We start from the raw sequence: 26,557 nt of genomic DNA, 5'->3' as shown, positions 1-26,557 counted from the left end.
TATTTGTCTGTCATTTAAACCAATCACTTACCATGTTATATATGTGCATTTCCAAATGAGATTTGAGAGCTTGATACTTAAGAATAAAAGTTTAAATTTCAGTTCTGACACCCTAGCTATTGTATTACTACTTTTGCAGGTGTTTTTGTTGTTCACCATTCATTTTAATTGTATAGAATAGAGCAGTGTGAACATAGTGCTGAACATCTTCTTTTGTGTTCCTCAGAAGAAATATAGTCATATACTGTAGGTGTGAAAGAACATGAAAGAAAATGATGACAAAAGTTTCATTTTTGGGTGAACTATCTTTTTAATTCCTTGTTAAATTAATTTCATTGGGGTGCATTGTATTTATTTATTATTGCAATCAGTGTGACTCAGATTAAACTAAATAAAATAAATATGAGGGTATGCATGAGAAAATGTCACAGTGCTCTATAGTTAATATCTCAACAAATTACCAGAGAAAAATTTGAATTGCTTCTTCAGTTCACAAATGCCACCACTTTACCGAACAGAAAGACAGGAAGCATCTTGCCATCATATGCTTTCATCATTCGCTCTGACATCAGACACTGAGCTATTTGCAACTGAATGTGTGCCGAACATGACAGCTGAGCACTGTTATGTTAACTCATGGCCATTTTGTGTCAAGCACTTGTTTAATGAGGTGTTTCTTTGCATTCATCACACACTCACTGCTTCTCATGCTTTCTTTTTATGCCATTTTCAGAACTGAATAAACATAGAATGTTCTCATTTTGGTATAGTGGTGGTAACATAATTAGCATCAATTATGTTATGTTCACAAATGTATTTAGCATGCAGCATTCATTTTCTTACTATTGTTATTTCATTCAGGGTCATTTTTTTGTTTAACTGTTAATAAAACAAACACATTTAGGTAATATTACTGATATCTGGCCAGTTTTTACCGGAAGGTATTATGGTTGGTGTTATATTCATGGTAAACCTCACTTATTATTCAGCAAGATTTTTTTTAACGAAATGAAAGTTTTAGTAAGAGATGGCAGAAACATCTTAACTAACGATATTAGACTACCGGGTGTGTGTTAATCCACTGCCTAGTTCAATATTAATGTTCGTGACTGCAGAGGGAATCAAAGTCATTTCCTCTAAAGTTCGGTCCCTATGAAATCCCAGAATGCACTTTTAAAAAAGGGCATCATCTGATCACTATATTTAGTGATATTTTGTTGCTGGAATATAATACTTGGAGCTCATGCCTTGTTATAAAGCAATGTTTTTGATATATATCATTTACATTTTATTGAGTGATCTTGTCATGTCAAATGTAATTTAGTCATCAGTGTCCCAGTGCTTAGTGGATTGTTAGCACCCAAATTCATGTTCATGATATACTGATTCAAACCAGCTAGAGAGGGGAATGAGACGCAGTCCAATAATCCGTTTCAGAGAAATTATACTCCTCGAGTGTTCAGTTCTTATGTCCTTTTGGAGTTGTTTAACAGATGGTGTTCAACAGGATGAGTATGACCCGATTCTTCCCTCTGACAGTCTGAAGAGAGGCTTTAGAAATCCAAAGAAAGGTTGTCTGTATATTTACCCTACAAGAGAAAGAGTATGACATGATTTATTGCTAAACCCATCTCAATCCAGATACACTAGACTACTTCAATCAAACACACCTGACCTGTGGCTGGAGAGCTTGCCTTGCTCCCTAAATTGCTCCCAGTAATGTTCAATGGAATCATATTTTTAGTCTTCCTTGCTTTATTGCATCCTAAAATAACTTCAAGACACTGAGGTCTGGAGTCATAAAGCTTGGCTCTGACTTAAAGAATGACCTCTAGATGTTCACTACTCAGGGCTTCAATGTGTTAGGAACCAGATTCTAAAGTCCTACACCTCTCAGAATCCCCATGTCCTGTCTGTAACTACCAAATAGAAGCGTGAGAAATGTGTGTCCTGCTTTATGAGCACAGGATAATAGTAGGGGAGGGCAGCATGAATAAATGCTTATATCACAGTATCAATAATATTATATAATGGAAAATGCTGCATCATCTCATTTTGGAATTTTATGGACGCAGACTAAAAGATATGATTTATTCATGAAAAATGATAAATCTCACGTTATGTAACATTTCAAGGGATGGCTCAACTAAAAAATTCTGCCATCATTTACTAAACCTCATGACATTGCAAATCTGTATGGTTTGCTTTCTTCTGTGGAGCAGAAGATATAGACAATCAAACAAACAAAAAACTGATGCATTTCTCAAAATATCCTATTTTACTTTCACAGAAGAAAGGTTTGGAACAATATGAGAGTGAGTAAATGAGTGAACTATCATTTTATGTTAAAAACAAAAAGAAATATTATAGAATAGATCGTTCTGATCCCAAAATCTGACTGGAAGAGACACATTTTTCACCCTGCCGTCAAATATTCATATAAATTATACAACAACTTCACTTGAAGTGGTGTAACAAACGCTCCTGAATATCAAGTTCTTCCTCATCTTAGAAAAACACAATTGCAACATATCAATTACTTAAACATTTTCACTCTCACACAGTATATACTTACGTATCTCTTGCTGTGTGACTGGTTCGTTTTGTGATAAACGAGAAGAAACAACTCAGTGAAAGAGAAGTCATAAATCTGGGTGATTAGCTGACATTGTTGACAGTGGAAAAATACAACCTTTACCGCAATCAGTCTACATGAGTTTACCTAAAGGAGACAAAGACCCTTTTGCATGGATGTAGCAATTTTAAAATGACTCCTTCTGTTAGTGTGTTTCGTTTTATTGCTAATTAAGAGGATTTTACTCCCTGGATTGATGTATGGTTAATAAGGATAATCGCTGCTTATAGGCTGATTTTCTCTCATTTATTCAGGTTGAGTGAGTTATTGTTGAGTTCCTGAAAGGGCAAACTGCATCCATGCTGGCCCTCCAAGACATTATGAAGTCCAAATAACTGCTACATGTTTTACCAGAAGTGCATTGATTTTGGCTTAACATCAAAACAGGCTTGTCTCTAGAGCACTAGGGTGATCTGCCAAGAGCCCCATTTCGACCCGAGATGTCAGCAAACAATTACTGCAGGCAGGATAGTCTTTAGCCTAGCAATTAATGGGACCATGCTGTGCCATATCAAAGTGTTCAGATATCTTCAACCTCACGTCTTAAAAGCTGCTTGCTATCAGACTCTGGGTTACTGTATCTTTGGACTTGTCATTAAAGATTGTGGAAGTAATGTTGTTCTCCTTCAGACAGATTTCCCTGAACTGTCATTGACTACAAAGGCAAATTATTATGTAGCATTGTTCTGTGCCTCTTTTTGTTTGTAGGGCTCCTATGATCTTTATGCAAGCCTGTGAAACATAAGAGAGACACTGTAAGTCGTCAAGCCTGCTAGCATCTCCATAATTCTCTGCATTGCCAAGTATGTGGTGTGGTAGCTGAGACCTTTGCTTGCCCAGTCAGCAAGAAATGCACGATTCCTTTTGTGGACGATAGCAAACGGGTGATTATACATTATTCACCTACTTGTGTGGTGACGGGTGTTGCTCCCCTCCCCAGGATAGACTTTGTACTAATCTTGCTTCAGGAAGGTATGCCAGCAGTGCGCCAGAATGTCTGCATGTCATCCTCTTTGTGCTTTTGTTTTGTCTGTTTTGTTGACCATGTTTGTTCTAGTCCTCACAGACGCAGCCAAAAAAGCATTGCCAAAGGAGTTTGTAGTCTTGGGCATCCGGTGTGTCTACACTAAAGGCAATCTTTTTGCGTGCTGTCAATGAGTCAATGTCAGGCTGGCATTAATATTGCAGGTTTTGCATGTCCACCGAACACTGAAGGACTGTGATGTTTCTACGGATACCGCTTGGCACCTGTCACATAAGACACTCTTGGCTTAAAATCCTGTTAGCATGCGTGTTACGTGGTGTCTTGTCCTGTGTTAGTTGCCCAGACAAGTTTTCATTGGAAAATTACCTGATTTCCTTTTTACCTTTCACTTTCGAAGGTCTGACGTAGTGGTTCTCTGCTTTTCCATCGCCAATCCCAACTCCCTACATCATGTTAAAACCATGTGGTACCTCGAGATCAAGCACTTCTGTCCACGCACACCCGTCATCTTGGTTGGTTGCCAGCTGGACTTGCGCTATGCTGACCTGGAGGCAGTCAATCGAGCTAGGCGACCATTATCAAGGTACTGGTCCCTATTCCTTTGCAATTCACAGCTATTCCTTTGCAATTCCTATGAAAATTCCCCTCAGGATCAAGTTGCATACGCTTTAACCAGTTGCGCTGTCATATTAATGCGAGAACTGACTGTATTTATTTGTCTCTCACAGGCCTATTAAACCTGGAGATATTTTGCCTCCAGAGAGTGGAAGGGAGGTAGCCAAAGAGCTTGGCATCCCATACTACGAGACAAGTGTTTTCGACCAGTTTGGTATCAAGGATATCTTTGATAATGCAATCCGAGCAGCCCTCATCTCCAGACGCCACCTACAGTTCTGGAAGTCCCACCTGAGGAAGGTCCAGAAGCCACTGCTGCAGGCACCATTTTTGCCACCCAAAGCACCTCCACCACTTATTAAGATCCCAGAGTGCCCAGCCAAAAACCGGGATGGCCCGAGGCAACTTCTTGAAAGCCCCCTGTGCGCTGATGTAATGTTCATCATTCAGGAACACGTCCACTTGTTTGCCCACAGGATCTACCTGTCTACCTCATCGTCCAAATTCTTCGACCTCTTTCAAATGGATTTCTCGGATGAGTCCCAGTGCTTGGTGGTAACAGAGCGTCACAGGCGGGATCAACTGATGCGCACACTAAGCCTGGACACAGAAGAGGACGTCACTGTTCTCCCCAACCTTTCGCCTTGCTCGCTCCGGGCTTCCAAGAGTGATGGTACCCTCAAGGTGATGAGTTTAAGTGGGATGCACCGGCGCACCAGGCTGTCCCTGGCCTCTTGGAGCAAGGCTTTCTACAGCATCCACAAGGAGAACGTGATCAACCCAGTCACGGGTACGCCGGCTCTTATGACTGTTGTGAAGATGGATCATTCCATCCACAATGGACCATTCAGTGCCGTCCTACGCTTCCTCTACACTGGTGAGCTAGATGAAAAGGAGAAGGACCTGATGAAGATCGCCCAGATTGCAGAGATCCTAGAAGTGTTTGATCTCAGGATGATGGTGGAGAATATCATGAACAATGAGGGCTTCATGAATCAAGAGATCACAAAAGCATTCCATGTGAGAAAGGCAAACCGAATCAAAGAGTGTCTCGCCAAGAATAATTTCACAGGTATTAAGGAACCCAGATGTGTTTAATTTATCTTACATTGATTGAGAAAGTAACGTCTCACTTGAAAATGATTATTTCAACATCTGCTACATCTGCTACAACATCTGCAAGCCTCCTGAAATGTATTGTTGAGGAAATTACTTTTTAATAGAATACCAAGCCACAAGCTTTTCATAATTAAAAAGTATTTCAACCACAGGTATGTAGCTCAAACAGTGCTAGCAACTTCAAGGTCATGGGTTTGATTCCCAGTGAATGCATGGACTGAATGATATACCCTGTTGCTTTAAAAAATGGATAAATGTACATGTAACTACTGTCAAGCCATAAGAAAGCTGCTAACTACATTCAAGCTATGAGCGATGTTGCAGTTTGTCATGCTATACAGCTGCTTATTGGATAAGTATTTCATTAAAAGCAGCATGTTTTACTGAAACTACTGTCATACTGAAAAAACATAGTTATTGATAGCATCACTACATTCAGTTATTTAATTTCCAACATTGTTGTTGATGTGATAAAGCATTAGCTTTAGTGGTATAAAATGGGATAGCAAAGATGCTATAAAAGATTACTTTGTAAAGAGCAGTTACTCATGGTGTGTTGGACTGTCTTTGCAGATGTGGTGTTCAGTTTGGATGATGGCACCATTAACGCCCACAAACCACTGCTGATCTCAAGCTGTGACTGGATGGCTGCCTTATTTGGGGGCTCTTTCATGGAGAGTGCAAATGACGAGGTGAGTGTGAAAACAATGTTTAATGAGCTCCAGTTAGGGCACTGACAAGTTTACAGAACATCTTTACTTTATCCTTAAGCAGTAATGAGTCTGCCAGTTCATAAACAGATGGTACAAGGTCACACCGCTCAGACATTTACATGTGAATATATACTCAAATAGATGCGCACTGACACATTTTACAGACATTGGCTTGTCAACAAATTGCTTCAAAATCTTGAATAACAAAAATAGTCTGGTCTGGTGTCTCTACGTGACGTTTTGAAAATCTATTTTTGCAGTGATGAATGATCTGTCAGCTCTTATGAGCTTTGGAGTGAATGATGTTTGTCTTACAAGACATTTATAATATAGCAGGGTTATTACATTTTGAAAAATGTCATTCATTTGTATTTTGTTTCGCACTGATTTTCAATTTAAGTTTATCTGTAGTAATTGTTCATTCTTTTTTATTATTATTTGGAAAACAACTGTTTTCCTTTTATCTGGAACTCAATTTCTCTATATTGAGTTTTGTAGAGTTCTTGTCTATATTTTAGTGGACATTTATAGTGTTACTTTAGATTTTACTTATATTGTTTATAGAGTTACTTTAGATTACATATATTTGTCTTTGTATTTTATTAATGATAATAACCTTATAGTATAGATAGCATCATAATTAATAATTAATTAGAATTGCCTAGCCATTGACATGCATAATTCATAATTAATGAGCTGAGATGCACCATCGATACAGGTAAGCAACTTCCTTCTATTTGAAGCAAACATTATGTTTTTTGCTGGTTCCACAGATGCCACATGTACACTTAATCCTGCTTCCACTGTCTAAATAGACGCTTTCATCTGTGGTACTGTTCAGTAATTTCCTCCTTAATAGGTGGAATAAAGCCAAGGTGGAATAAAACCGAGTTTCCTCCCTGAGGAGGAAAAGCAGACGTCATTCAGAGACAGTGATCTGTTTTCTTCTATGGATAATTTTTGCACATGGGACTTAATGCATGATGGCCAGTCACTTTTATTTGCCTTAGTGCTCTGACATTTCATGCCAGTGTAACAATTGGGACAGCTATATTTTAGGCAGCGTCCTACTTTCAGACATAAGTCTATCTATAGTGCTTGCTCAAATCCGAGAGAGCATGCCTCTTTTTCTTGCGCTCTCTTTTGGAGTGGTTGACTACCCCAGCGAAACACAGACTGTGCTTGCCCTTGAAGAGTATTATGTAATGGGTTACGTAGCAGCATCTATCTGCATGTTCTGCTCAAATGTGCTTAGTAATGCTAGGCTGCTGGTGAGCCGACCATCCGTTTCATAGAGATTAAAGACTGAAAAGTCCCGTTTCCAATAAGCTGACCAGAGACTGCTAAACACACATTGTTTCTGTTCTGAAATATATATATTTTTTATCTTTTTAATTGTTGGTGCTCTTGAGCATATTTCTTCAGTGGTCGAATTAAAATCTCTAGTGTGAGTATTACATTCACAGTAATCACAGTAATCACACATAAATCCTGTGAAAGTCCACATGAAATCAAAATTGGCCCTATTTACATTTAACTGGTCTCAAAAATATTCAGCATAATTGTTAATCCCCCAAAAACTACAATAACTTACTGAAATAAACTCAGCAACACACTATATTACAAAATAAATAAATAAATACATAAATAATAACAAGAATACTACTACTAATAGTTATATATCAAATATATTTATAATTATACATTTTTTATTATATATTAAAATAAATAAATATATAAAACAATACGTATTATTATCAATTAATACTATTTTTATTATATTTACCAATGTATAGTAGTATATAAAAATATATATTAATATATTTAATATGTAAAATAATACATATTATTATATTGACCAAGGAACCTAAAAAATGTGCTTCACCTGGTAACAACTTCATGTAAATTTTATTGAGGTCAAAATTGTATGTCGTCTGAATAAATCAACAACTGCAGGTTTTTTTGTGCATTTTTATAACTTGCTCCGCCTTTTAACTGACTTTCCTCTTTGGCAGATGTCACAAGTCCTTTTATTTTTCAACCTCTCCAAACACCGGTCATATAAAGATGCCCACGCAATTTAATCAAGTCTCATTCTACATTTTTTCCACCAATGTCCTATTTCACTCAAGAATTATGTCATATTTCAGAAGTAAATGGGATGTAAATGCTATTTCACGCTGACTTAGTGGCACCAAATGGAATTGAAAAAAATGTATAATGACGTACATTCATATGTGTTGCCAGGTCTCATTCCCCAACACCAGCAGGGTATGTATGCAGGCAGTGCTTGAATATCTCTACACCAGTCAGCTGTCGCCCATGGCAGACCTGGACCCAATGGAGCTAATCGCCCTGGCCAACAGACTGTGCCTTCCACGGCTCATCGCCCTGACAGGTGAGCTTTCTGCCAACGCCCCGCCACACGCTCCAAATGACACATAAGACACCACACGCATTCCTCAAGCACAGAACCATTTGACCACCTCAGATACAAAGCAAACAGGCCTTTGATCCCTTTCGGTCTGTGTTGCTTAGCAACGAGTGATGTCAAGGTGCCAAATAAAAGAGAATGTCTCCGCAGAGCTTTGTGTGGCACACACTACAATCTGTCCGGCAGACGTTATCTAATGACGTGGTGGTGACAGGCTGAAATGTATCTGTGACTCCAGATGCAGCTATTTACCTCAGGTTTTGCGTAGGCTGCGCCGCCCCGGAGAAAACACATTTTCTTTTTTTGTGCGCTGTCAGATTATTTACAGTCTGCAAGAGTAGCAAAGCATCATATGAAATATTATGTTGTGTAAATAACGCTGCTTTGCTTAAACTAGACATTGGGGAAATATCATCTGAATATACTTTCTGTTTAACAGATATTTTCTCCCCTCAGAGCAATACGCCGTGAGCGAGTTATTAAAAGCATCTAAAGATGGACAGGATATCGATGGAGAGGTACTCACCTATCTGGAGCTTGCTCAGGTAAATCCATCCTTCGTTATTAAAATGGATAAATAATAGTAGAGAAAAGTGTCGGCTAAATGTATAAATGTAAATATTAGTACTGTGGATCATTAAAAAAACACTAATTAGTCACATAGGATAGTTGTAGTGAGTCACGATTAATCGGCTGCTAATATTAAAATATTGAAATTATTCAACCCCCATTGCAAATCAGGTTTAATGGCAAAATTTACAGACTTTCAGCTGTTTGCAATAAACAAATCAAACAAAAGTAATTGAAATAGCTCAACACAACAAATGTTTCAAGTGATTTCCCCAAATTCAACTGTAAATGCAACTTTTAATGACTTCTGCAATCTTCAAATTATTCAACCCTTTGAATAGAATCCCTCACAACATCACAAATCTGCAAAACAGGTGTTATCTCAAACACACCTGATGCAACTAATCAAGGGCTTCATTAGTTGCACCAGGTGTGCTTGTGCTAGAACACATAAAATATCTGAACTAGCTAGGTTTGTCACATTTAACTGCATGTTAGAATAATGGCAAAGGAAGGAATGTTAGAAAAGTCAAAAGAATCGTCCAAAAAGTTCAAAAAGGCATCATCGCCCTTCACAAACAAGGAACAGGATACAAAAAGATAGCAAAGGCATTAAATGTTCCTAGAGAGAGCATAGTTTGCAAGTTCAGAGTTTAAGGAACAGTGGTTACACTACCTGGACGGGGCAGAAAAAGGAAGCTATCAACGACTCCAACCAGATGAGAAGGCAGTTTCATAAAAACCCTCGAATGACTGGAAAAAAAAACTGCAGCAAGACTTGGTTGCAACAGACACTGATGTTTCAGCTTGCACAATAAGGCGCGTACTAAATGCATGCCAAAACTCCAAGACGTACTCCACTACTGACCCAAAAGCACAAGAAAAGTTGGCTCCAATTTGCTCAAAATAATATAAATACGCCACAGAGATTTTGGGATTTTGTTCTGTGGAGCGATGACACAAGACTGGGACTTTTCGGCCCTATGGATCAGCAGTATGTCTGGAGGAAGAAGAATGAAGCATATGCTGAAAAGAACACTCCCTACAGTTAAGCATGGTGGTGCTCTGTGATGCTCTGCGGCTGCTTTACATCCTCTGGCACTGGAAACCTGCAGCGTGTGGAAGGCAGGATTCATTGAATAACCGTCATGCTGTCAGTGAAGAAGCTGAAGCTTGGGCATCATTGGACCTTCCAACAGGACAATGATTCCTCAAATTCCACCAAGACTTGGTTGTAGAAGAAGTCCTGGAAGATTCTACATTGGTCATCACAGTCACTTGTCTTAAACCCCATAGAAAATCTCTGGTGGGATTTGAAGAAGGTGGATGCAGCACGCAAACCCAAGAATATTACTGAACTGGAGGCCATTGCACATGAGGAATGGGCTAAGATTCCTCAGAAACGCTGCCAGAAGCTGGTGTCTGGTTATACATCTCGTTTGCATTAGGTCAGAACAGCAAAAGGGTCTTCTACTATGTACTAAAAGGCTTGCCATGAAGGAGTTAAATCATTTTGAGACTGCAGAAGTCATTAAAAGATGCATTTTCAGTTTAATTTATGGAAACCACTTTTCCGCAAACCACTTTTCTATTAGAAAATCTCTCACATTCAACATTTCATATTAATCAGAGATTTATCTCAAGATCAATGTGTTATTTTCCCCAGCCCTAGTAAATATATACTAAATTAATAAAAAACATTTTTTTTTAAACATACACATAAAGACATTTACTGTAAACAACTGGCAACATTAGTAGAAAATAGAGTATTGCTTTAATATTTTTACTGTAATTTAACAGCTTTCAGAAACATGTTTTATGTAAACACTCTTTGTCTCTACAATAAAATAAGCTGTAATTTTTCAGGTGCAAATTACAGAAGTAAATATATCTGTAAATATGTGGTATTCTGTATAACTGTAACTACTATATGTATATTATCCAAAGCTACAATAAACATATTGCAGTTATAATTGCCTTGGCTCTGAGCAACCCTGAGAGTTGTAATAGTTGCTATATAAGCCCATGCACTGTTCGCACCATTTAATTTTCCTTTTAGCCTACCTTAAATTGTGCAATAACCTTCAAAGATTTGACAGTAGCAGCAAGAACTCATAGTAAAATACAAAATATAATTTTAGAATACAAGCTGACACCCTTTGTTTACAGTGATCATACTGTATTCCAATATTTAGACTAAATAACAGTGTGTCTGTTTATCATACAAACAATGTTAACGTCTTGTTTTTTTATTCTCTTTGTTTTGATGACAGTTCCATAATGCTAATCAGCTCGCTGCCTGGTGTTTACACTACATCTGCACCCATTACAACAGGATATGTGCCAATTACCGCAAAGAGATAAAGTCGAAATTGCTGGGTAAAAACATTTCCTGAACTATTATGAGACAGATGCAAACACCATCATTGGAACTGCATGATTGAAAGCACCTGTAATTACATTTAACTTTGCTTTATTACATAGAAGTAGCTATGATGAGTCTTTAAGAGTGTCCTCTTAAAGTGACAGTTCACCCAAAAATGAAAATTATGTTTCAAATCCATATGCTGTTAGTTTTTATTCCTATGGAACACAAAAGGAGATTTTTTGAAAAATGCTTACGTTGCTCTTTTTCACTACAGTTCATAGTGACAGTGAAGTTGTTCTTCTACCTTTTGTGCATTACAGACAGCATACAACTTAAAAAGGACCTTTTATGCTTTTTTTTTTAATTTTCAACTTTCTTTAGTATGAAGTTGCTGTTTGAGCATGAAAAATTCAGTTGCGTTAGTAGTGTGTTGAAACTCGTGGCTATGAGACATTTTCCAAACACGCTCAAAGCGGATGACCACTAACAACACACTGCTCCGGCCGACCAATCAGAGCACACTGTGCTTTTCGGAAGGAGGAGCTTCATAGAGGCCGGAACCAAACAGAGCGTTACAGACAGAAATTTTTCCAATAATATACATGAAAACCTATTCTAGCAGACCCTAAAACCAAAATCAAGACTTTGTAAAAGGGCATAATAGGTCCCCTTGAAGTAAATAAGCAAAAAAATTAATAATTACAATTTTTAGGTGAACTGTTGCTTTAAGAGGATACTTTTCTGCTTCCTAAGCTTTGTTGTATATTATTCACCCTTGACATCTTTCTGGGTTTGTGTTGTAATGTGAGCAGAAAACCAGGAATATCTTGAGAAGCACCGCTGGCCTCCGGTCTGGTATCTGAAGGAGGAAGATCACTATCAGCGGGTGAAGAAGGAGAGAGAGAAAGAGGATGTGGTTTTGAATAAACATCACTCGAGGCGACGCTGGTGTTTCTGGAGCACGTCCCCTGCTGTTGCTTGAGTCCGTACCATTCTAAAGCTCGTTTTATTTTCAAAGCTCTTATGTTTCTTCTTTTCCTATTTTGCTAAGATGAAACAGGCCACTCTAAACGAGCAATCGGTTTGAAGCACAATCTCAATGTCCAATCAATGCTGGCCAACAAATCTGTGAAGGTGATGTAAGCCTATTCCTTATGGTGTAATATTCGTTTTAATAATCGTGCTGTTGTGTCGGACATGTTTGTGTCACAGCAGTGATCTGACTGTGTTACACACATAAGAATCTTTAAACACTAAGAGGATTAGGGAATCTGTTTTATCTTGTATTTCCTTTTTTCACTTAGGTGCTATATACTGTATATTTGCATTAACACTGTTAAATGAAGTCATCTAAGTGGAAAATGCTCATTATGCCACTAATTCTGAGCACATACATTGATTTACAAAATTAGTATTGTACAATTCTGTGTTCAGGCAAGTTTTGGGTAATGTGGGAGGCCTGTGATTTGGATTATGACCAAAAACTTTGAGCACTTGATATTTGGGCTTGCAGTAGATTGTAATATAATGGATGTAGTTTGATCATTGTGATTGTAAGAGCTTACAGAATTCAGCCCTATGTAAATAGCAGGGACAGGAATGAATAGCTGGGTTATTCCTATTATGCAATACATTTTGAACTCCTTTTTCAAAAACAAAACAAATGGATGCATTTCTGGAAAAGAATATGCTGGTCTTTTTTGAAATATGTTCTGGTAAAACTCAGGCACTTACAATTATTAATTATAACTTGATTATTTACAAAATGTCAAGAAACAGGAAAGATAGTATGATATGGAGCCTCAAAAAGGTCATGGTGACAAAAATATGAGATTGGCTTGCAAAGAACGCAAAACTATTTCCAACCTATCAGGATTTTAATATTAGTCATCGTTTAGTGAGATATTGGCAGTTAGTTTTAGTCTTTTTTCTTTTTTATACTAATTTTTGTCATTTTACAGGCTTTAAGTACACATGACACACGCATAGAACTTTATTGCCTCCGAATGATGTTTTAGAATATTACAAATTCCGGCGAGGAAAAGAAAGTGATGTCTATTCTCAGAGCAAACATAAAACAAACACAACAGAACTATATAAAGGCTATTCATATGAGTATGTTTAACCTAAATGATTTATATTTTCTTTAATTTGATACGGTACTCCACATAGGAAGAACAGAAATGCCTAATAGTTACAGATTGATATTGTCTTGGTCTGGAGCAATGTTTATATAGGGTAACGTGAAAATAAGTGGGACAGTGGGAAATCTGCCTCAGTGGCTCTAAATTAGCATGCGTTGCAGTTCCAGTTTTTACCATAGATTTATATTGGAAAATTGTGGGGGCGCTGTAGAGCTGGGAAGGGCTCAGAGATTGGCTGCCCTGCTTAGTACAATGATACATGCTAGCTGAAGCCATGCCCTAAAATTTACCATATCAAGCTCACTTTATGACTTAAAAGAGTTTAGAAACTTTTTTGTTGCAGAATGCTGAATACATTTACAATTTATTGTTGAGTCAGTTTATATAGCGTTCGTTCATATAAACTGACATATAGATGATGTCAACATGAAACGGAATTTACAAAAGATTAATGGCCCGTTTACACCAAGAACGATAACTATAAAGATAACGATAACTATGTTCGCGTCCACACCAACACACAAAAACTGTTTATTATAAGCGCATGCAGCAGTTTTGTCGTCTGCTGCTATACAGGCTCTAGCTCTTTAAAGCAAGATGGATTCTGATTGGCTGTGAATGTTTTTATCATTCATCAGCCGGACAAAAAGATTTTCTGTGACGTTATCCTTATAGTTGTGGTGTGGACTGCTATTCTTTTATATTTAGAACAAATCTTTTAACTAAATCTTTGTTATAGTTATCGTCCCTGGTGTGAACGGGCCTTAACTAGGAATAATGAGGAAACATCAAAAACCTAAAACTGATTTCAAATTAAAACAACATTCCCAATGAACATTATGATTAAAAAAAAGAATAAGCAACTGAAATTTTTATTTTTTTAATTTTTGAATTTAGTACATGAAATTAAAGGTAAAGTTTTAATTGAATTTTTTTATTGTAATTAAAGAAAACGAATTAATTGGGTTTATTTTAATGGTGAGTTTAATATTTGATCCAATATTAAATATGATGGCGACTTCATATATACTGCATAATATGAATGACCCAGCTCTGTCCAGTTGGAAAAGGTTTTACAGGAGCTACAGTCTACCAGTTAGGCCTGTTCACACCACGAACAATAACTATAAAGATAACTATAGCAGTAACTATATTAGCATTCACTTTACATTCACATTAGCAACGAACGATATTGCTCTGTTTATCATAAGCATGCTGCAGTTTTGTCGTCGACCGTTTTAAATGCTCGAGATCTTTAAGGGATCTTTCAGACAGAACACGTTTATTTCATTGTACTGCGCTAAACACACGCTAGACGGACGTCTTTAACCATTGCGTTCGCGTCTCGCGTCTTTTGCAGCGTGAAGGCAGGATGGATTCTGATTGGCTGTCAATTTTATCGCTCATCAGCTGGAAAAAATCTTTGTGAAAGTGACGCTTTTCTGTACCGCTATCGGTATAGTTGTGGTGTGGACTCTGCTGTTCTTTTACATTTACAAGGATTTTCAAACTATATCTTCGTCCTTCATCGTCCTTGGTGTGAACGGGCCTTTACACTTTATTTTTCTAGCCTCTTCCATGTGTTGTAGCATAATGCTAATCTTTACTGACAAACTACACATTCACTTATAATTAGAAGGGCTTAGAAACACGCTTAGTTCAGGGCAAACCATATCTAACAAAAATAAATAGGCCTAATGTAACCACTACTCGCATATAGTACATATAATACATGAATTCCACCATTGTTGTGCTAGAAGTTACATATGTACTGTAGTGGATTGTAACTTTATTTACACATCAAAGATTGTCATAGTTGTGAAAGCTAAAACGATTTGCTGTGTCCTATAATGAATAATTATTAATGTAGATGTTTCATGGGAGGATATTACAGGCTGTTTTCACAGGTAAAGAATGTACTGAGGCTTTATGTGTTAGTATTTATTACACTTGCAAAGACAATGACAGTTTTTGCTCGACAAAACACCTGGTCGGTGCCGATGTATCCTAAACGAAACCAGACGAACGATGTAACTGCCTAATAAAGGAGGAATGTTCATACTTGAAGAAAAATAATAAAGTTTAGTCATTATATTGTAGATATTATTTAGTTTACCAAAGCAATATATAGATGATCACATGCATAAGATACCATGATTGTTTTTTGTCGTTGTTATTGTTTTTTTTTTGTTTTTTTTTTCAGTGGTATTGGCGAAATTGTTGTTAACTATTGGTAGCTGCTGAAAACCAAATGGCTGGTTCATTTGGTTCTTGCTGTCGAAATGCCTTTGATCTTGCTGGTCATTATCTTTAAAGTTGGTTGTTTGTTTATTTATGTATTTCATTAATTTATTTTTTAAAAATGGAATATTGTTGAATAAATTATTGATTTTACTTGGTATCAAGTCATTGTTTTTTCTTATTCTATCAGATGTTGCTAATTCGGTGTGATCTTCCAATGCATATGGTTATTGGGTAGTTGACATGAAATTTCAAGCAATTATTTTACGTGTTACTATTAACCAATTAATATGGTCATAAAATGGTCATTTATTTTTTATTATACAGTTTTATAAGTATTAATAAATCAATACATTTTGAAATTTGAATTTGAAAAAAGCAACAAAACATCTGCAAAATAAAATCTACATACACTAGGTATTTGCACAGGTATTTTAACATCAAAATAAAATAATATGTAAAAGTAATATTACATAAAGCCCTAGAGTTGCTTCAATAACTCATTTGAAAAAAAAGTGACATCCTGTATAATGTGGCTCTTTGATCCCGACCTAATCCTTCTCTGACACACAGGGCGAGTTCTGGCGAGAGGGGAAAAATCTGATTATATAACTTGACTTGTAGGGAAACGGCGTGCGTGAGGCTTCCTGTGTCAGTTTAGGATTCGGCTAATGCTGCTGACTGTCACTGACTTCAGTTAAACTGCCAACAGAGCTATAATCGCATGCTACTGCGAGACGTTTCCTCTGAGGGGTTGAGCTCAGGTCTCAAGAGCGGGTTACAGGTGGAGCGTGTGACAAGTCAGGACATGCTTCTGGAAGAGTAAAAGCACTTGGCGAAGTCACGCATTAAAAATGTTGACTGGGAAACTGTACAAGTACTGTGTGTTCCAATAACAAAATATTATGGACGATTATTTACTCCCTTATATTTTCATAATTTGGCTGGGTAGCAAAGAACAGATTTAGTCTAGAAATTTAAATATCTGTTAAAATTGTCTTAAAGCAAAATGTGGAAATTTGCCCACAGTGAACTTTGATGTTACAAAAACGTACAGCGTGCAGTGTTGGGGAAAGTTACTTTTAAAAGTAATGCTTTACAATATTGTCTTTTACAAAAAAGTAACTAGTTGTGTTACTTTGTAATGTTTCTTGGAAAGTAATGTGTTACGTTATATTTGCGTTACTTTTTCTCACCTGGAACCCGTTCTTCATACGTGGATTTTACTGTTGACAGTTTGACATGATCCAGGATTGTTAGGTTCTTCGAAGCTCATCCCGGAGTTGCTGTTGTAGCAACTTGTCTGTAAGCTCAAACCTGTCCGCGCGGGAGCAGGCTTATTTAATGTAAACAGGATTAGATGGCAACTTTTTAAAGGAACACGCCGACTTTTTGGGACTTATGGTGCCTTCACGTGCTATGGTAATTATGGTAAATACCAAAAGCCAACATGGAAAATGCACATGAACACCCCCTCATGTGGTATTTTCCACTGGGCAACTCGTAGAATATTTTGATGCACGAGTTGCCGAGATGAGATAACCTTTGACCTTTTCAAAATGGCGGCGAGCAACGCAAGAGTCGTGAATACTTTTAGCAGATAGTTTTTGTTAATGTTGTGTCATTAACGATTGTAATATAATGCGTTAACACTCCATTTTCAACTTCGCCGCAATTTCCTTGGTTCATATTTAATCATTTTATGTCATGTTTTATTTTTTTTAATTATTAATTATGTTTTAATCATCAGAAAGCACTACATTTACGTTTTTTTTTTGTTTTTGTTTTTTTTGGAAAGATGAAAAAGATACTCTACTGACACAAAACTTGCGGGGTACTACATTACGACAACAAAAGCACTTGAACACAACACACTGGTAAATACCAGTTCACAAGTGGAAAATATCATCTTTTCCATAGCACGTGAAGGCAGCATTATTCACCGTATCCCCCAGAGTTAGATAAGTCCCTTTTCACCTCTGTGCGTGCCGTAACTCTGTCTGACGCACCCACCGCTAGCCTAGCTTAGCACAAACACAGGTAAACATCTCCAGCTAGCATACTGCTCCCAATAAGTAATATAGTTCCCAGTATGTATACAGTTAAAAGATGGCTGTGTCTCATGTGACCTTGTTATTTGTACACTCTGTGACTATACAAATCACAACATTTAAATAGGAAAATGTTGGCGTTATTTTGTTAGTTATTGGGAGCAGTATGCTAGCTGGAGCTGTTTACCTCCAGTCTTTATGCTAAGCTAGGCTAGCGGTGGGTGCGTCAGACAGGTGATGAAAAAGGTATGTATGGACTTATCTAACTCTGGGGGATACGGTGAATAAGCTAAAGTCCCAAAAAATCGGCGCGTTCCTTTAAGCGGAGGTGATAAAGTCTGTTCCAGCCACTGCTACTTTCTTACAAGAGCACCCTAGTGAACCAGGGAAAATAATAATTTGTATAATAATGTTATAGTGTATCATAATATAGACACAGCCATTTTTACTCATTGAGAGATTTATTCGTGAAACATGCCTGGAATTTGGGCCATCTTAGGCCCCGTCCACACTACTGCGTTTTCGTTTAAAAACGGAGACCTACGTTTGCACCTCCCGTCCACACTAAAACGGCAAAAATGGAGACCCAAAACGGAGAAGTTTAGAAACGCTGCCGACCCGTTTTCCGTTTTGAATCTCCGGAGGGCGTTTTAGTGTGGACGGGTCAAAACGGAGGACTTTAGAAACGATGACGTAGTAGAGGCTCACGCTCGGCTCTATGATTGGGTGTCATGACATGGCGTATATCTTTGCTAGCTGCTGTTGTCCAAGTAAATTCTGCATTTTACAATGCTATTATGGGATCAAATTCCCGCCAAATATATAGCGGTCGCGTATAAAAAAATAATAAGCGTGAATCAAAAATTTAAAAACACATGTAAAAATATATTGCACAAACTGAAAAAAATAATGCAAAATGATCAGAATAGCAAACAACGTGGTCACGGATCAAAATATAATAAGCGTGAATAAAGAAATAACAAGCATGAATAAAAACTTTAAACACATTAAAAGTTATTTTGCACAAAACTTAAACTTATGGTCATGCTTTGTTAAAAAGTATGGTTTTATTACTATGTACTTTGTGCTTTCTTGCATTTTCTGCCCATATTTTACTCTTTTGTACGCTTGTGATGTTTTTCTCTTCGCTCTTCTTTCTATGTTCTGCGCTTGCTCTTCCAAATGTTGCAGTTCGAGTTTCATGTAAATTAGGGCGGGCTTAAGCGTCACCATTGGTCCACTAGTTCTAGATTGACAGATACTCCTCTAGCCAATCAATCGAAGAGGGGAGTTGACGTCACACCAATGCGACTCGTGGTGGCTACTGATGCTTACTTGTTATACAGGAAGACGACCATCAACAGGACACCTTTAAACTGCATGTGTGCCTGCAACTCAAACTGTTGCCGGTATACGTATACCTGGCAATATGGTATAGTTAAATTCGTCATCCTAACAACGACCTGTTACAGTTATGCCTGTCTGATGATCCATCATTCACCTCTAATGCACTTGACCTGGCACCGCGAGCGTCGATCTTCTCCGAGCAGCCACCACCTCCTGGCCGTTTTACTTTCATATTTAATCAATAACAAGGATGTGTAATGTCGGTCCTGGGTGCAGAGTTTAGCTCCTTCAACCCTAATCAAACACACCTGAACCAGCTAATCATCGTCTTTAGGATATTTAAGACAGGTGAGGTTTTTAATCGGAGTTGACGCTAAACTCTGCTGGACAGCGGCACTCTAGAAACAACGTTACCTATCGCTGATGGAGATGTTGCTGTATTCAAATTTTAAGCTATATTTAAAACATTAATTCTAAAGTAATATGCAATTATGTAGCTATGTATGTAAACACAGTAAGTTTGTAATAAATCACTGTATTAAATTCAACTGGTTTCTCTATATCTTCTCTGTAACACAATCTTTTTCAATAATCTTGTCAAATTTGGCGAGGTTAATAAAAAAAAGGTAGGCAATGCGTCGACAGGTCAAAGTCCTAAAGTCTTCAGACAATGGCCGTTTTTAACTTAGTTTTTGCAACGAATTGTAGTGTTTCATAATTGCAGGATGTTTCGCTTACAAGCAGCCTTAACATATTGACATCATGAGCCAAGTAATATTGTTTAACACCAATTACCAGTGTGCACATTAACATTCTCATGTATCTAAAAAAAAAAATGAATTTAATTATTTATGTCCAGAGATCAGATAGCTTTACTGCTTGAAAGCCTTTGTAAAGTTAAATTGAACTGCCGTCTTCCCTTGTAAGTGTAGCACTCCTGAAAAGGAGTATAATGGTTAAAGAAAAATGAAATAAAAGAGAGTGCAGCAGTGCTTCTTTGTTGTTATATTTACTCAGAATGAAGTGCATCACGGGCGCGCACCACCCACTGAAGTGTGCGGTGACGTAATCACGCTGGTATGCCAAGCGAAAATAATGAATTTAATAAATGCACATATCAAAGCACAAATAAGAAATTTAACAGTATATAATAGTATTAGAAAAATAACATTTTAGTATATTATAATGGAATTGAAGAAATTGTACAAACATAAACAGCTTGTACCACGAGTCGCATTGGTGTGACGTCAACTCCCCTCTTCGATTGATTGGCTAGAGGAGTATCTGTCAATCTAGAACTAGTGGACCAATGGTGACGCTTAAGCCCGCCCTAATTTACATGAAACTCGAACTGCAACATTTGGAAGAGCAAGCGCAGAACATAGAAAGAAGAGCGAAGAGAAAAACATCACAAGCGTACAAAAGAGTAAAATATGAGCAGAAAATGCAAGAAAGCACAAAGTACACAGTAATAAAACCATACTTTTTAACAAAGCATGACCATAAGTTTAAGTTTTGTGCAAAATAACTTTTAATGTGTTTAAAGTTTTTATTCATGCTTGTTATTTCTTTATTCACGCTTATTATATTTTGATCCGTGACCACGTTGTTTGCTATTCTGATCATTTTGCATTATTTTTTTCAGTTTGTGCAATATATTTTTACATGTGTTTTTAAATTTTTGATTCACGCTTATTATTTTTTTATACACGACCGCTATATATTTGGCGGGAATTTGATCCCATATGCTATAACTGCCTACATGCGCCGGAGGCAAGCTATTATTCAAGCGATCTGTGACAATTCCCGTGTGCAGCGGCGGTATCGACCGTACATGGAGCGTCGGTTTTGGGTTAACCCGGGAAGAACCAGCGCATGGTGGGATAATTTTATCAATGAAGTTGTGTTTACACCGGCACGCACATGCCCAGTGTTGGTGAATGGTCACGTGATCCGCGTTTACAGTCCGTAATGTGGACAGAGATCAATTCTAATACGCAGCTAAAACGCTGGTGTGGACGGATATCGTATTCGTTTTAATTCTCCGTTTCTAAACGAAAACGCAGTAGTGTGGACGGGGTCTTACTCTTACGTAATCCTGAGACTCCGGCCGGGATATGTGTCCAAAGTTCCCACCACTCCTTTCAGGGACCAGGTGGTGAACTTTGAAAAATTCTGTCCTTCCGCCCCACCAGGTACAGAGGTTCAGGCGCCTTACACGGGATGCTGGGAAGGGGAAGCGGTTGTGGCACTTTTCAAAGGGATCCCATTTCGTCAGTCAGTTCTGACGGAACATTGAACGTGACTGACTGACAGGTAACGTCTCGTTACTAATGTAACCCCCTAATGTTATGTCCCGCCGCCACAACCCCAGTACCACCGCTGAACGGCCGGGTGTTGCACACTGCCTTATATACTCTTATGTACGGGGAGTGGCTTGTCATGCAAATCTCACTCGCCAATGTGCATTGGCTTGTTTTTTACGACTCGAAGGTGATTGGGTGATCTCATGCATTCAAAGCTAGCTTGCTATAGCCTATCTGAAATTGCCTACCTTACCTTTAACAAACAATACAGATCTAAAAAATGGAGTATTTGACTACTATTTTGTAAATTGTTGACAGCAGACATGGGATTATAGTTAAGGACGCAGGAGGATTTATAAAATCACAGAACTCAACTGCTAATTGGACAAGTTTCGATGCATGTAATTGTACTCCATTTTTCACTAACCCAAAGACGCTGAGATACATGTGATGAATTTTTTGATTTATTTAAATTAATGATCTTTATGGAATTTTCTATGGAAGTTGGTCTTTGTCAGTGCAAATATCTATAGAATTATTCTTTTAAAAAAAACATATGCATTACTCACGATTCACGAATGACTGACATGAAAAGCCATGGAAGTTGTCTTATGTTTTTACTTTGTTCTCAATAGTTGCATATGATCCTCAAACAGACCGGGCTGTTGGTGTCATAGTGAGAACACAAGAAGGAGATTGAGATACTCTATTTATAAGTGTTATACTGGAATATTTAGTTACTATCACACCAGGAAAATCAATAGATCCTTATACTGCTAGCTATTTTCAGATAATGTTATGTTCTCGTGATCTCTGATCTTTTTTTCTTTATTACTAAAATAAAAGGCTTTGTAACATAAGAATATTGATGTTACCCTTCATCTTTAGCTTGCCTTTACTGGTTCATTGTTGCAGTTAAACAATAATATGAATGCCATACATATTTGTAATGTAGTTATAGGCTATTCTTTTGGAACTAATAATATACAATTAATAATTTTACCCTTCAATGAATGGATCATGTTTTGTTGACTTTAACCTTAGAATTTCTACTTGATACACATATAATAGTTCAGCCAGTCAGAATTTTCTGTCTCTGTATTTTAGTGGCTTGATATCTTTAACTGAAGTGTGTACACCTAATTAATTCAACGGAATCCGACAGTCGTGCCACTAGAATGTTTCCATAGCTGCATGACATATTTTGTTTATTTTAATATTAATGATATGCAGCAAAGCTAGATTACCCTAGATTATCCTGCAATCTGAAATTTAAAAAAATTACTGAATTTTTGCCAATCTGTTAATTAAAAACAGAAAGAGTATTGAAAATGTTTTCTTTATTATTATTATTATTCATTTGAACCATTGTCAAATAATTGAATTAGGAATTAGGCTATGAATAATTTGTGTTTAAAATAAAATTCAACTAAAAAAGTGATCTTGTTTGATGCAAACGTTCCACTTTTCTGTTTACCACATGATGCCCTCTGGTGGATACCTTATGTTAACGCCACAAATACCAAGAGATCAAATGCTTATATAAATTCTTTTAAATATAGATATATACATGTAACGCTTATTTGATAATCAAGAAAAATATATAAAACTAATGTTTTAAAAAAGTATTTCACATTTAATTTTTGTGCTATGTATGTTAAAAATTACCTTTCATTCAGTCAGAAAGAACAAAATAAGAAAAACATGAGAACAAATTAAAAAAGGAAGGAAAGAAAGTAAGTTGCTATCACACATAACTTCGTCTCATCCAGTTAGCCTTGCAGGAGAAGGCAGAACAGCTCTCTGCTCCACTATCAGCTTTCTGTGCTATGATTATATTGGAATTTGATCCATCTTGGTGAACGTGATTTCACCAAGTACATCTTTGTTGATCCTGGAACAACATTCCAATCAACCAATCAGATTTGAGGTTTACATTTTATGTCAAGTTTAGGCTCACAACCAGGGTTAGGTGCTTCTGTCATTTCCCTCTGATGTAAGTTATGGACCAGGGTTAAGTTTAGTGGTAAGAATAGGGTTAGGACTACATTTTTGAACTGGAATGTTGTTCCAGGATCAACAATATATACTTGGCAAGTATATGTCTTACTTGGCAAGATCATGGTAACCGAACCATCTCTATCTGACTTGTATTCCTCTTCCAGTTCATCTAGTCTGAGATAAGCATTAGTTTAAAGAGGAAAGCATGCAGCTCATGTGTCTGTTTATCAAGATTTACAGCCATTTCTCAGCATGAGGTCAACACAACAAAGTCCTCAATTTCAGTTTCTTCCTGGTCCAAAACCCAACAAAAGGAAACTTCTTTCCTTCTTATGATATCCAAATAGTCAAAGCCAAATAAATTAATAATATAATCGTTTGACAAACACGTTGGCTGTTTAAACATGCTCTGCCCTCAAAGAGCACCCTGACGTATTTCCATAATGTGTTTTCATAGTGTTTCATGCTCTTTGTCCTTTGAGTTTAACCATTGCTTGGCCTACAGTAAATAAAATCATTATTATTTAATGTTTTTGAAAGAATTCTCTAATGCTCAGGTTTCTTCAAGCGTCTTGGAGACATTGCCACAGTTCTTCTGGATTTAGTCTGTCTCCGACTTGATGATGGTGAGATCAGATCTCCATGTGGATCATATCGGCTGTTGTCAGACTCCTTGTGCATACAAAAATCTCACTGGATCATTACAAGTAATGCATATGGCAAAAGGAATGTTTGGAAATGTAAACTGATATTTCCTACCGACACACTACAGCAAAATAAATAATTGGCCATTAATAACATGGCTTATAACCATTGTTTTGGTGAAAATACTAACTTGCCTAAGACTTTTGCGCACACACACACACACACACACACACACACACACACACACACACACACACACACACACACACACACACACACACACACACACACACACACACACACACACACACACACACACACACACATATATATATTGTCAAACCAAAATTTATTCAGACACCTTCAACATTTCTCACATTATCACAGTTTATTTGCTATAGTTTAGAAAATGGTGATAAAATATGACAAGAACTCAGAGTTATCAAATCATTTAATATTTCTCTGGTTTTGGCCATCCTTCTGTTAGACTGTCTCACAAATGAATTAGGTTGAATAGCTGTCAGCTGTCAAATGTTAAATTTAAGTACACAATTAGATAATACCAATTTAGGTCAATCAATTACCAAGCGATGCTTAATTTTGTTCAGTCTGTGGTGTAAAAATGTCGCATTAGCAATTAAAGAAAAAACACTTAAAGGAGAACTCCGGTCAATTTTAACATTGAGCTCATTTTTTGGAAAATTTGGAGTGCTGTCAATACAGAGAACAACGACACAAATCGGTGTTGCCTACACCGTGTTATCCTCTTTTTAAAATTTGCACCCTGTTGACTTCAATGGTTGACTTCATTGTCGAGTTCACCCGCATAGGTTTAGTTACCTATGATCACGCGCGTGAACTCGACAATCGACTACTGTGGACTTCGACCGAAAACAGGATGTAAATACAGGTATGTGCGCTGGCTGAAATAACATTATTTTAATTCATATCTTTCACATCTACTGCAGTCAGATTCACCCGTGTTAACTCTGAACGAATCACTCACATTGGCTGTGCACTTGTAATGACACAACAAGGATGTTAAGAGGCTAAAAGCAGGTTTAAAACTTGCCCCATTGAAGTCAACAGGGTGCAAATTTTAAAAATAGAATAACTCGGTGTAGGCAACACCGATTTTTGTCGTTGTTCTCTGTACTGACAGCACTCCAAATTTACAAAAAAATGAGCTCAATGTTAAAATTGACCGGAGTTCTCCTTTAAGCAAAACATGGTGAGGTCAAAGTGTCTGAATAATTTTTGGTCCCAAATTTTTATAAATTATACTGGTAGTCCACTGTATGAAGAATTTTTGGGTATAATATGTCACAGTTGACTTTATTGGTAACACTTTACAATAAGGTTCATTAGTTAACATAGTTACTGTATTTGTTAACTTTTGTTAATGTTAGATAATACAAATAAAGCTGTTCATTGTTTGTTCATGTTAGTTCACAGTGCATTAATGTTAACACGATTTTAATAAAGTATTAGTAAATTAACATTAAAGATGAATAAATGCTGTATAAGTGCAGTTCATTATTAGTTGCTAACTAATGTAGTTAACTAATGAACCTTATTGTAAAGTGTTACCACTTTATTTTGCTATCCTCACTTACATAAAAAAACTACAGTGTCCTCCTGCACCCACTAGTAAAACAATATCAAAAATTATATCTGGTGTCTGAATAATTTTCAGTTTGACTGCATGCATAAAGATAAAATAACACACCAAAAAGAAAAAAAGCTCTGTAAGGGACAATGAATGCAAGACTGGATTTGCTCATTGCAGTTAGAGATTCAAAACAAAGCATAGGACTGCAAAAAAAAAAAAAAAAAAGGCCTGAGGGGATATTGAGTTTTGAGCTGATACAGGGGTCAGTGTGCACAAACATGATTAGAATATGGGAAGAAACCTTACCTGCAACCTCAACATAAATGTCAGAATCACAATTCAGCACCACACTTAGATAAGCCACCACCATGTGTTTGGTCTGATAAAGAGTCAATTGAACTCTTTAGCCACAATCACAAAAGGAAGTTTGAAGAATAAGGAAAAGCAATGGGGAAAAGGAAGTATTAAGCCTGATGGATGTATTAAAGAAAGGGTAGGCAATTTGTTTTATAAACACTTTTTGTTATACTGAAACTCTCTTCACATCCTGATATCAATCAATAATGGAAGTGGTGTAAAAACTAAAACTTGTACATAAGTAAAAGGACCAAAAGGTTATGGTTATGCAGTGTTGTAGAGTCATCGAGTGCCACAAACAAACAGCAGCCGTCTTTTACAGTTCCTCCTGAACCAAAACAACGAGCTTATGCTGCGCTGACTGTCGTCTCGTGACACTTTGCAGACTCTGGTGTGCATTCATATGTTTTGAAG

The 26,557-nt window shown here is 37.1% G+C and overlaps 1 protein-coding gene across 1 annotated transcript; it reads left to right on the top strand.

Annotated features, from left to right (window-relative positions):
- The first annotated feature begins 3,271 nt into the window (after positions 1-3,271).
- Positions 3,272-12,780, top strand: rhobtb1 (Rho related BTB domain containing 1). Its single transcript, XM_081392907.1, has 8 exons — positions 3,272-3,390; positions 4,018-4,203; positions 4,349-5,307; positions 5,928-6,046; positions 8,315-8,465; positions 8,958-9,046; positions 11,345-11,450; positions 12,252-12,780. Exons 2-8 carry the CDS (start codon positions 4,082-4,084, stop codon positions 12,419-12,421), a joined length of 1,716 nt encoding a protein of 571 aa, XP_081249033.1. The 5' UTR covers positions 3,272-3,390; positions 4,018-4,081; the 3' UTR covers positions 12,422-12,780.
- Positions 12,781-26,557: the final 13,777 nt, after the last annotated feature.

The sequence above is a fragment of the Scardinius erythrophthalmus genome (assembly GCF_964197995.2).
Source record: "Scardinius erythrophthalmus genome assembly, chromosome: 18".
NCBI lineage: Eukaryota > Metazoa > Chordata > Actinopteri > Cypriniformes > Leuciscidae > Scardinius > Scardinius erythrophthalmus.
This window is presented reverse-complemented; position numbering and strand designations above follow the sequence as displayed.

Coding starts and splice junctions, on each gene's coding strand:
- rhobtb1 (XM_081392907.1), top strand. CDS start 4,082: ATGTGGTACCTCGAGATCAAGCACTTCTGTCCACGCACACCCGTCATC. Junction 4,204..4,348: donor GCTAGGCGACCATTATCAAG/GTACTGGTCCCT, acceptor TGTCTCTCACAG/GCCTATTAAACCTGGAGATA. Junction 9,047..11,344: donor CCTATCTGGAGCTTGCTCAG/GTAAATCCATCC, acceptor TTTTGATGACAG/TTCCATAATGCTAATCAGCT.